This window comes from Cricetulus griseus, assembly GCF_003668045.3.
Source record: "Cricetulus griseus strain 17A/GY chromosome 1 unlocalized genomic scaffold, alternate assembly CriGri-PICRH-1.0 chr1_1, whole genome shotgun sequence".
Classification (NCBI taxonomy): Eukaryota; Metazoa; Chordata; class Mammalia; order Rodentia; family Cricetidae; genus Cricetulus; species Cricetulus griseus.
Genome location: NW_023276807.1, coordinates 10,120,055 through 10,132,393, shown reverse-complemented (window position 1 = coordinate 10,132,393; position 12,339 = coordinate 10,120,055). Strand labels below are relative to the sequence as shown.

Below are 12,339 nucleotides of genomic sequence, written 5' to 3'. Positions count from 1 at the left end.
ATTTCCTAGGCTCCTCTAAAGTCAAGGGTATGCATGTCACTAAGTTCTAGCCAGTAAGATATGAACAGAGCATAGGCAAAATTTTTACCATATTCTTTTTACCCTCCCTCATATTGGAATCAAATAGCCTATATTCTTAAAGAAAACTGCTTAATTCTTTATCAAGAATGCATTTGTGAAGTAAAACAGTTTGAACTGTAACCCTTTCAAGAATGGCTAGCTAAGCATAAGCCTATGAGTGGGCAACAGAGCAAGACCAAGAGTCCAAAGGAGTAAAATACCACTAACCTTGGAAAAGCACAAGTAATCATCTGTAAGAAGCTTCAAGGTTGCAGTAACTCACAGTAAACTTTGAAATCATAGGATTTCAAAGGTCACATACAAGTCTAATAATCGGGACAAAGCAGGTAAGGAACAGAAGTAATATCAAAGAAGCGGATTTTTCTCTGGAGCAGTAGTTCTCACACCTGAGCATCAGAATCATATAGTAGGCCTATGAAACAGACCACTGAATTCCAACTTGAATGATTCAGACTCAAAAACTGGGTGTTTGATTGGGCAGGGCTGGGAATTTATATTTCTAAAAAAGTTCTCAGGTAATTTAGAAACTGCTGGACATGGGCTGATTTTGCTGATATTTATAGTGTATGCAGGGGAGAAGTGAACCTAGAGACTACGTAAAGAGGGTCTAAGAAAAAGAGAAAAATGTTGCCACACAGTTCTCTGCCTGGAAAAATTCCATGAGTATACTACAGGTGACAGCCTCTCACTCCTCCTCCCCTCCAAATCCAGATCAGATTAATAGATTCCTTCATACTCATTGGCATTTGCAGGTTTCAAGGGAAGTAAACTAAGTATAAACCATAATGAAAGGTTTAACCAAAGAATAAAATACTAGATCCTACATTAGAGGACTGACAGGATGCAATCAAAGCACAGAGAAAGCAATAAAACTCAGGGTGGGGAGGAAAACCAACAAACCAGCACGTAAAAGGAGATAAAAACTTTAGACAACAATAAAATAATATGTGTGCTTTTAAAGGTAGAAGAAGAGAGCAGGGATGGAGGTAGCAGTAATGTCAAAAAGAAAAAAATTCATAAACCTACAAAAACTTTGCAGAGATGCTTAAGGCAACATTCTAGAACTGGGATGGACACATGACCAGATGCAGTACATGAACTTAGGTAGCTGAGAAATTAACAGAAGGCATTGAGTATTAACCTCAGAAGCTTAAATTTTACTTTGCTTATTTTAGGGAAAAATTGGTGGGAGAAATCTTCATCTTGTGCATTCCACCTGTATATTTTACTATCTTTCTAAAGCTTTGTAAATGAACACCAACAATATACAACTAAAAATAAATTCCATGGAACAACTGAACTTCAAATATATGATCGAACTTGGTGTTGGGGAGATGGCTCAGCAGCAAAATGATTGTCCTTCAAACATGACACCATGAGTTGGGGTCACAAGCACCCACATTAAAGAAACCAAGCATGGTAGCATGTACTTTTAATTCACAACTGTGAAGTGAATCTCTGGACCTCACTGGTGTCTGGCCAGCCTAGCCTAGCTGAATGGATGAGCCTTATAGGTTCAGTGTAAGTGCCTATCTCAAAAATTAAGTTAGTTGGGGAGGATACCAAACACCTCCATCTAGACTTCACATGCACATACCCACACAAACACCTACATACAATATACATATTTATACACACACACTTTCCTTATCTGTTCCATTTTCTGCAAGTCTCTTTTCTCACTAATCTTTCGATTCAATGTAATTACAAATGAATATAAAAAGGAAATTTTCAGACAACTGAGTTTTTTAAAAAAACAATGTATCTATAAACCCAACTTACAACAGAAACTATGTAAGTAAATTGTTTGACAGGAACAAACCATCTCAGGTTTTATATTCTATCAATAGAAATGTTACAATCCTCAACAGAAGGCAATCCTTTCAGAGTATATGAGGCAGGGGGCAACAATTTCCTCTGAATTCAAACAGTCCCTTTTGGAGAAAGGAGAGGAAGCGAAACCCAGGAAGTGAAGCTGAAATTTGGAAGTTTCATGGGACCGTTCCCCAAGGTTGCACAAGCAGTAAACGATTTACCAGAATGTAGCTCAGTGGAAGAGCAGATGCCTACCAGTCTGCTTCATAGTTTAATTCCCAGCACCACACAGAGATCCTGAGCACAAAGATTCAAAATCAAATCCCAGCTACATAATTCAGTGCCTAAAAAATAAAAATGAAATTAAGTCCATTCTTGGTAAGCTCAGATGTAAGAATGTTGGAGTTTAGAAAATACAAAACTGCCAGACAGTGGTGGCACGTGCCTTTAATCCCAGAACTTAGAGGAGGCATAGGCAGGTGGATCTTCATGAGTTCGAGGCCAGCCTGGTCTACAGAGTTAGTTCCAGGACATCCAGAGTTGTTACACAGAGAAACCCTGTCTTGAAAAACCAAAAACCAACCAAAAAAAAAAAAAAAAAAAAAACCACAACTATTGTTTTATGACTAAACCTTCAAGAAAGACTAAGTCAGAAAGCAGCATTCTGGTTTACTTTCTAATATCAACTACAGACCTTTTTTGTCCATCCTTGCTCACATGAGGACTCCATGTCCTCCCTGGCCAGCCAGCCTAGCCTACTAGTTCAATTCCAAGCCAGTGAAAAATCCTGTTTTGTAAAAAGAAATGGAAGGTCCATGAAGAACAACATTCAAGGTTGTCCTCTGGGTTCCACATATGCAAGCACACAAACATGGCCATGGGGCCAAAATGGCCTTTATAAAAGATTTCCATGAGCCAGTGAGACAGCTCAGTGGACCATGCCTGGTTCTCGAAGCCAAGCCTGATGAAATGAGTTTAATACCTGGGACCTACACAGGAGAAACCCAACTCCTACTAAATGTCCTCTGACCTCTATATACAGGCCCACACATAACACACAAATAAACAAACTTTTAGAGAGGAAAGGAGGGAGACAGCTCAGTGGGATAAAACACTTGCCATCAAGCATGAGGATCAAAGTTTGATCCCCAGAACCCACATGGTAGAAGGACCAACTCACATGTACACAAAATGAATAAATTAAAAAAAGGGGGGGGGTTCTTAAATAATTTCTACCTGGCCAGATAAGAAAGCACAAAATCTAACAGCGTTATATAACAAAAATTTTAACTACTTCCTAGTGCCAATTTTCTAAGACTACAGTTCTCAGAACAATGTAACTTTAAAAGCCACAAAATTATCATCCATATAACTGTTATGACATTTAAATGTTGACACTCTCTCTTGAGAAGCCCAGACTCACTTCTCTTAGATTTACTAAGCTTGCATACCTCCTTGCCTGCCTGCCAGCCGGCCTTCCCTCTGCCATTCCCTCAAGCCTATTTATTATGCTTGCATGTTTCCCCTCCCTTAATGTCCACATTTAAATCTTTATTAAACTCTTTATAAACTCCAAAGTTATAAGCTTTATATAGCTCCAAAGTTAAAAGAACTTGCTGTGTAATCAAGAAGCCTGGAGTCCAAATCCGAGCATCCTGCAGATACCTGTAACTACAGCTTCAAGGAATCAGACACCCTCTTCTTAGGCACAAAAAAAAAAAAAATTCAAAACTGCCAGTAATTAGGAAACATAAACTTAGAAAATATATGACAAAAAATACAAATCTCTGTCCTTTTTAAATGTGGCTCACAAAAGAGTTAGGACACTGGGTCATGAATCAGGTGGGAGTAGGTAAAAAATCCAGGTTCCTTTTGTACCTTGCCCAGCCAAGTAATATCTCTACGAATCTGTTTCTTTATAAATGTGCCTACTTTATATGGTACTTTTGAATATTAAAGGAGAAATCACTTAGCAAAGAGCCCTGCAACATAGTCCATACTTAATAATTTACCAATTATTATTACATTTTGGAACAAATGTTGAACAGACTAGTAGTTATTTCATATTCTTTTTTAAGTTTCAGGCACAAAGATTAAATTCCTATGACTTAAAGCTGAGACTGAGATATAAAACAAACTACAAAATGTCATTTTGCCAAGCATTTTACAAATGCTAAGTAAAGAAGAACTAGTATTATATAAGTGTAATTGTCATAGAATAACTCAAAGTATCATTACAAAGTCATGGTCTCATTTATTTCTCTAAACACTAAAGGAAAAAACCCACAAAAACAAGGTCAACGGCAGGTATGTAGAATGTTGCTAGACTGCTTTAAGCTCCAATTTAAGAACCAAAATACAACATGAAAGAAAAACTCCTTGTGAAAGATGGCAGAAAATCACACATGATAAAATACCTGTTTCCTAAACACTACAAAAATCAAGACTTCCATGAGATCAAGAATTTCCTCTCTGAAGACTAAGAAGCCTCTAGGAAGTTCTTTCATAGCCAATCAATTTCTAGCAGAACCTCAAAGCAAAACCTATGAAAACCACTCTGCTGGGTGGCTGTTGGGATAATCACTCTTAGGCATCTTCTTTAGATTGGAAAATAAAACCTTACATACACACTAAGATTAACGAGGCCACTCATTCTCAACAGTTTTATTTTCTATCTTATTTAGACATACAGAAACTATTTAAAATACAGAAACTATTTAAAAAGTCAAATTCTGGCAGCCAACAAAATTTCATTAAAAAAATATAAAAACTAATTCAATTTTATCTCATGGCAACAATAAAAAATATGTTAGTACGTAAAGAAAAACTTTCAAATGTTTTATTTTTTAACGCTGGGGAGAAGGCTCAAGTTTGCAATCACAAGGACCTGAGTTCAGATCCTTAGCCACATAAAACCTGGGGCAGTGGTGCACTTTTCTTTCTAACTCCAGCACTTTAGAGGGATAAGAGAAAGACCATAGGAGCCATCCAGTCAAGTCAAAATGACAAGCAAGTTCCAGGTTCAGTGAGAGACTATGACCCAAAACCTAAGGTAGAGACTGGACATAGACCTCTGATCTCCACACAAAGTATAGGAACTTTAGACCTATGTTCATTACATGTATTAACTCAATTACTCATTATAATACTGTAAGGTAGGTGATACAGTCATCAACCTGTCCAGGGTCACACAATCAGTAAATGGTAGCCAGTACCATCTTGACTCAACCTGTCAAATGTTGAAATTGACTACAGCATTCATTTACTAACAATTTTTACTAAGAGCTTATTAGGTACTAGGCACAGTACCTAATAAGGTATTAGGTACTAGGTATCTAAGTACTGGAGATAAAAATCTAATAAATTCTCTAACTTGTAGTTGGGAAGAGTGAGTCAACAAGGCTAATGGAAAAAAATTAACAAATGTAAAACATATCTGATAATAAGTACAATGGAGAACAAACAAAATCAAAAATAAAATTTAAACTTAATTTAAAAGCAAACAAGGTAGTCTAACAACAGGAAGAGAGAGACTTGCTTCTATTTTAGGGACGAGGAGAAGGTTCCCTGAAGTAAAAAACAGCAATGGAAGACAAATAACTGATATCACCCAGAAGAGGTATCCAGTGTTAATTACCTGGGTAGCATCCTGAGGCCAAGGAGTGAAGAGGCACAGCGTTAAGTTGGCAGATGACAAATCATTCAGTATCCTGATGGCAAGATAAGGGACTTACATTCAATTCTGTATTTAACCCAGAACTTTGGGGGGAATTTTTAAGCAAGAAAAGATCAATCCAAGTTCTTTCTCAAAAGATCATTCTGTTACGTGAGGAACAGCAAGCTAAATAAGAACACTAGTGAAGGCACCGATCCCACAATCCAAGGAAGGTAAACAAAATCTTCAGACTTGGATCTTCGTGTGGTTTACAAGTAGATGAGATACTAAAAGAACCTGCAACTTGTCTCTCAAGACTTGAATTATACTCTCATATTGTGCTCAAAAACAATTAAATTAGTAAAATATCCATTAGTATCCACATTAATGTTTCAGCTGGCAGTTATTACAAGAAAGAACAGTACACTGTAGGTCTTTTCTTCATTTTTCAATATTGTTTAACCTATCCTGTGATTTATTTTGGTTTCTGTTTGAGAATAGATCTTACTATGAAGGTCCTAACTGGTGTGGAGCTCACTCTGTAGACCAGGCTGGCCTCAAACTGTCAGAGATCCATCTGCCTCTGTCTCCCTAGTAGTGCTGGGATTAAAGGTGTGTGCCACCACCACCCAGTTTATGCTATGATCTACAATTCCTTACATTCTAACAAAGTAGAAAGGAGTCACACCAACCTTCAGAATCTTCCCTGGTAGACAACAGGTGCCTAAGGTCTCCTGTAATTCTGTTTATGCTTTCTCTCTAGCAGAACAGGCCCTATTTAGGGTACCGCTATAAGAGCATACCACAGGAAACACTGGACTCATAGTTCCATTAAATGCCTTTCATTTAACAACTAATTTACTAGAACTAATAAACTACTACCCAAGCTGAAAAATAGTGTCTTCAAACTAAGAATGAGAAGCTTGTCCAGGGTCATACAACTGGCAAAGACAAAAATTCAAACACCCGTCTAAATGATTTGATTTTTCCACTTCAGAAGTCATTAAAGATTACATGTATAACTTAAGTATAGATAATCTGTAGTCATTGGAACTCATTAACAGTGGCTAGTTGTTGAGAGAATGCTTTTTCTTTTCTTGTTTAGAATCTTGGTTTTCAATTGGTCTTAAGGAAATGGAGGTATGTATTTAAGCACATTAACTTTGAAATTTTTTACTTCTACCTGAAGCAACATAGACATTCTCAAAGTGATTCCCAGGGGCGTTAGTAGTGCATGCCTTTAATCCCAGCACTCAGGAGGCAGAGGCAGGTGGATCTCTGAGTTCCAGGCCAGCCTGGTCTACACAGCAAGTTCCAGGACAGGCTCCAAAGCAATACAGAGAAACCCTGACTCGGAAAAAAACAAGCCCAACAACAAAAAGTGATTCTCATTTTAAAAAGTGAAATAATCTTAAAAGTGATCCCCACATTTATAGTGAACAAATAAGCATTATTTATCATAAAAAAGTAAAGTTTCATGCCAAGATACAAGAATTGGTACAGACTAACCCCAAAGGACCTAAAAGACACAAACGAGAAATCACAGTAATTCAAGAAAAATGACAAATAACTAGCCTAAAGCAGTGAACAAAGTGCATTTTTGTAGACTGTATTGCTGGATGGAGAGCTTAAAGTAAGATTTCGAAGTGTCCAGCACAGGTAATATTGGAAGAGAGGGAGTGGTACTCTAGCAGCACTTGCCTGGGCAAGCCCTGCCAATGTAGGAAAGGTACTACCTTCTGAAAGCCCATCGAAGATAACTTTATGCTGACCTAACGTGCACCCCACAGGAGCAAGGTTATATAGTATGTCTTACTCTACCTAAAGGAGGAACTGACAAGCTCAGAAGTCTAGAGAAGCCCGAGACCAGACAGATATTCTAAGAGTTGTTACATAGCCCTTAATAGTTTACAAATCCTTTTTTTTTATGATGTGTTTCTATGTTTATCTGTATACTATTTCTACTTTTATACATGGCCCGAGAAAAACTGGGGCAAAATTCTAATTAGATGCGTATCACCTGTAATGTTTTTCTAAACAATTAAGGAACGCTACTACCGGAAGGTCGGAGTTTTCCAAAAGGGGGGCGGGGGTCAGGAAAGGAAGAACCTCCACACACAGACAGGTGACCCTCTCCATCCACAGCTCGGCTGCTATTCTAACAGCACATACAAGTGTGAAGGGAGCACCTGTAAAGACACTTGGGGACAGGTGTCCTGGAAACGATAGAGACAAATAAATAAAAAAGGGGGGGGGGAGATGAGTGAGGAAAACACTGCCTCCGGATACCGCCTCCGGGATGCCTGAGAGCGAGGGAGAGAAGGCGGCGCACCGGAGCCGAGCAGTGAGCCGAGGCCGGGCCCCGGGCGCCCGTGCCCGTTCTGCAAACGCTGGTGGAGCGAACACTCGAACGCGCGAGTGAATGAATGGCCGGCGACGCGCCGGCGCAGGGAAAGAGTGAGTTGCGGCGCCGGCGACGGCGGGACTCGGAAGCAGGGCCGTGGGCGCCCGGGGGGCGTCGGGCGACGGCGCGCGGGAGGCAGCGCCGGGGTGGCCGCGCCATGGCGGAGAGGGAACGGGAGGTCACGCGTTACATAACCCGGCGGCCTGAGGCGCAAGGGCGGCGCGGCGGGCAGCAGGCCTCGGAGCAGCGCCGCGGGCTCCGGGCCTCGCCCCGGCGCCTCAGGCCGCGCAGGCGAGCAGCGGCTCGGCGCCCCTCCCCACCCGCCAGCCCGGGGGTCGCTCACCTTCCGCGCCGCCCCAGGCCACCATGCCCGGGCCCGGCCGCTTCCTCGGGCCTCGTCGCGGGCACCGCCGCGCCGCCGCCGCCGCACACTGTCCTCGCCGCGAGAGAGCCGGGGAAGGCGGCCGGTCAGCCAGGAGCCGAGCCGCACCGCGCCGCGCCGCGGCCCACGCTCCCTCAGTCACGGCCCCCACCCCCGCCTCGCGCCTCCGCCGCGGCTCCCGCCCCTCCCCCTCCGCCCAGCTAGCTAGCCAGGAGCGCGCGCCTGGGCTCCCCCTCCCGTCCCCGCTGCGGCCCCGCTGGCCGGGATCCGCTCGCACTCACCGGCGCGCGGCGCACGCGCGCTGCTCGCGCCCGGCCCGAGGCGACCCCGGCCCCGCCCTCCTCTCGCGCCGGCGCCCGCAGGGGGCAGCGCCTCGGCGGCACGTGACTGTGTGGCTGGCTGGGCGGGGGAGCGCGGCACAGGACCTGCCGCATCACCACGCTGCCTCCGCGCCTCCCGCCGGGGTCGCGGTGCCCGGACCGGCCGGCCGAGTCCTGCTGCAGCCCCGCCCCTCCCCGCCCCGCCCGGGCTCCCCAGCCGCGGAGGGTGCGGGTGCCGGGACTAACCCGGTTTACCGCCGCTCAGGGTCTGTGGAGGCGCGAAACACGCCGCGGCCCAGCGCTAGCAATTGATTTGCAGCGCCAACTAGCGGCGGCCAGGACGCACGCAGGCTAGCACATGCTCGGTCCGCGAGCGTTGGAGAATCGCGGCCCACACACTTTAGCGGGAATGCGCACCGCGCCATGGGGTCGCTCGCTTGCTGGCAGCCAGCTCTGGCTGAGCCCACATAGGACCCCACCTCATCTTTCCACAGCCGGTCCCGCATCCCCCCCCCCCACTGCGGCCTTCCCCACATGCAGCACACAGACCAAAAGAAAATTGCCTTTCCGTGTAATGTTAAAAAAAACACCCACGCGCGCGCGCACACACACACACACACACACATTTAATAATTCCATTTTCTAGCAAAAACCAATCGTCTCGTAAGGATCATTTCCCCCGCCTCGGTGGTGTCTGTTCAATGGGAGACTGCCAGGTTATCCTGATTGTCTTTATTGTTGGATTGCTCAGCGTGAAGCCAACCAACATTGCCAAGGTTCTTCCACCTCAGACATCTGAAAAGAGTTTGCAAGCACTTAGGAAACCAATCAGTATTCTTGAAACTTGACTTTGCAAGCCTGAGGTTCGTTTGCCAGAAAGACAGGAGATATTCAAATAATATCAGTTTCTGTCTATATATATACTTCTCAATTTCAGTCTCTTGCTCTCTCTCTGCTCTCTCTCCTTTATAAATTCAACTTCAGTTTTCTCACCCCTCCTGTAGAAAGTTGTGAGTTTCTCTGGATCCACAACGGAAAAGATGCAGCATAATTTCGGGAGTTTCAACCCGAGCTCCTAGCTATAACGCCAGCAGGTCGTGTACTGAAATGCCACACAAACAAAACAAAACAATGAGGTTTATCAGGAATTTTTTTTTAATTGTCTCTACAGGGCAGTTATTTCCACTAAGGAAAAATGGCAAAACTTGAGTTTTGAGACTGAAATAATCTATGAACTCTGTAAGGAATGGGCCATTGTATTTCAATTTCAGTTTTGTTCCTACTCTTTCACAATCAAAAAAATACTTTTTCTGCATTTTCTCAAGCAGATAGATAGATAAAAACTGACTGTCACAGTTTGGTTTCTATTGCTGTGACATTATGACCAAAAGCAACTTGGGGAGAAGAGGGTTTATTTCATCCTATAACTTACAGTCCACCACGAAGGGAAGTTAGGGCAGGAACCTGGGGGTAGGACCTGAAGCAGAGACCATGGAGGAACTGGCTTGCTGCTTATGGCTCATTCAATTTCCTGTCTTATACAGCTGAGGCCCACCTGCCCCGGGGTAGGGGGTGGGGGGCACCGCCCATAGTGGGCTAGACCCTCCCACATCAATTATCAATCAAGAAATGTCCCACAGACTTGCCCACAGACCTATCTGATAAAGGCATTTCTCAGTTGAGGTTCCCTTTTCCCAGACAACCCTAGTTAGTGTCAAGATGACAAGAAATAACCAGCGCATGTGCCTTGGCAGTTCCTTTGTAGAACACAGCAGAACAGTATAAACTGTTCTTTAGTGAGTACTAGTTTGCAGCCTCTTAGGAAAGAAAAAAAAATGTCTCTGTGAAAGAAATGCAAAAGAGAGATGAACAGGAATAAAATGTAGCCAAACTCTGGAGTCCTTGTTATTAACACAGTTGCCCAGGGGTTATTTTTTATCTATTACAGAATGTTCTTATTTTTCAGCTTCATCCAGTTATCTACAGTCATTCACCCATTTAATTATTATCAAGACTATTCTCTAAAGTGAGCCGGGCTTTAGAGACAGTCACCAAGATGGCCAGTCTGGACCCCTACACTTGGAATCCTTTGGAGAACTGTCCATTTGTCTCTCCTTTCTAAGCTTCATTAAAATAGATTTTTAAAAAGTCATTACTAACACCTTAAGAGGCCCATGGGCATACAAGCCCATGGCCTTTGGGGGTCATGGACAGAAGGACATGATTCTGCTACTCATTCAACCTTGGTTTCCTGCAGCAAATTCCTTGGAAAACCCACATCTCACCTCTCCAATATAAGTATATATGAAAAAGCATGAAACTCTTAAGTTTGTACTCAAGCCCCTGGGGTGGTCTGCTCACAGTGACTCATGTTGCCATAGGTTGTCATGATTATGACAAAACATTCTATCCATTGTGCTGAAGATCAACTAACAAGAGGGTACTAGCTCAAGCTCACCTGCGCCGAAGATGTTGGAAGCAGAGTTGAATTGCCTGGTGCAGTTCCAAGTTTTACTCTTTTTACCCTTTGGCCTTTTTGAGGGATCCACTATCCAGATCCCAAATAAATCACACAGTAAGTAAGAGGCTTACTCTTAGTTGTGAATGCCCAGCCTTAGCTTGCCTTGTTTCTTGCCAGCTTTTCTTAAATTATCCCATCTATCTTTGGCGTTGGGGCTTTTATTGTTCTCTATTCCTGTATACCTTTTCTCTCCTTCTTCCTCAGTGTCTGGCTGGGTGGCTGGGTGGCTGGGTGGCTGGGTGGCTGGGTGGCTGGGTGGCTGGGTGGTTGGGTGGCTGGGTGAAGTCCTCTTCCCCTTGTTCTCTTCTTGCTCCTCCTCTTCCTTGGCTCTCCTTTTTATTCTCTCTGCTTGTCAAGCCCTACCTATCCTTCCTTGCTCCTGCCTCGCTATTGGCCATTCATCTCTTTATTAGACCATCAGGTGTTTTAGACAGGCAAAGAATCACAGCTTCAGGCAAATGGATGGAACTAGAAGAAACCATTCTGAGTGAGGTAACCTAGTCACAAAAAGACAAACAGGATATGTACTCACTCATATATGGATTTTAGACATTGAGCAAAGGATTACCAGCCCACAGTCCGCACCACCAGAGAAGCTAGGAAACAAGGAGGACCCTTAAGAGGGACATACATGGTCCCCCGGAGAAGGGGAAGGAAACAAGATCTCCTGAGCAAATTGGGAACATGAGGGGAGGGGAGAGGGAGCTAGGAGAATGAGAAGGGGAGAAGAGGAGGGGTGAGGAGGACATGAGGGATCAGGAAGTTCGAGTTCGGAAAGAATAGAAGAGAGCAAGATAAAAGATACCATAATACAGGGAGCCATTATAGGTTTAAAGAGAAATCAGGTGCTGGGGAAATGTCTGGAGAGCTACAATGATGACACCATCTAGCAATCTAAGCAACAGAGGAGAGGCTACCTTAAATGCCCTCCCCTGATAGTGAGATTGATGACTGTCTTATATGCCATCCTATAGCCTTCACCCAGCAGCTGGTGGAAGTGGAAGCAGACACCCACAGCTAAACACTGAGCTGAACTGAAATCCAGTAGCAGAGAAGGAAGAGTGATGAGCAAAGGGGTCCAGACCAGGCTGGAGAAACCAATAGAAACAGCTGATCTGAACAAGGGGGAGCTCTTGGTCCCCAGACTGATAGCTGGGAAAC

General features: G+C 43.8%; 1 protein-coding gene across 4 annotated transcripts in view; it reads right to left on the bottom strand.

Annotated features, from left to right (window-relative positions):
- Positions 1-8,416, bottom strand: part of Rev1 (REV1 DNA directed polymerase) — a 76,390-nt gene extending 67,974 nt beyond the window's left edge. The window contains exons 1-2 of one of the 4 annotated variants that reach the window (XM_027386802.2): positions 8,299-8,335; positions 5,534-5,606 (exon numbers count right to left, since the gene is read on the bottom strand). In XM_027386802.2, coding sequence (XP_027242603.1) covers positions 5,534-5,544 — 11 coding nt within the window. In that variant the 5' untranslated portion in view covers positions 5,545-5,606; positions 8,299-8,335. Of the gene's footprint in view, positions 1-5,533; positions 5,607-8,298 lie in introns of all 4 variants that reach the window. The other 3 variants (XM_027386801.2, XM_027386805.2, XM_027386803.2) reach the window with 3 other exon arrangements.
- Between the last annotated feature and the right edge of the window lie 3,923 nt (positions 8,417-12,339).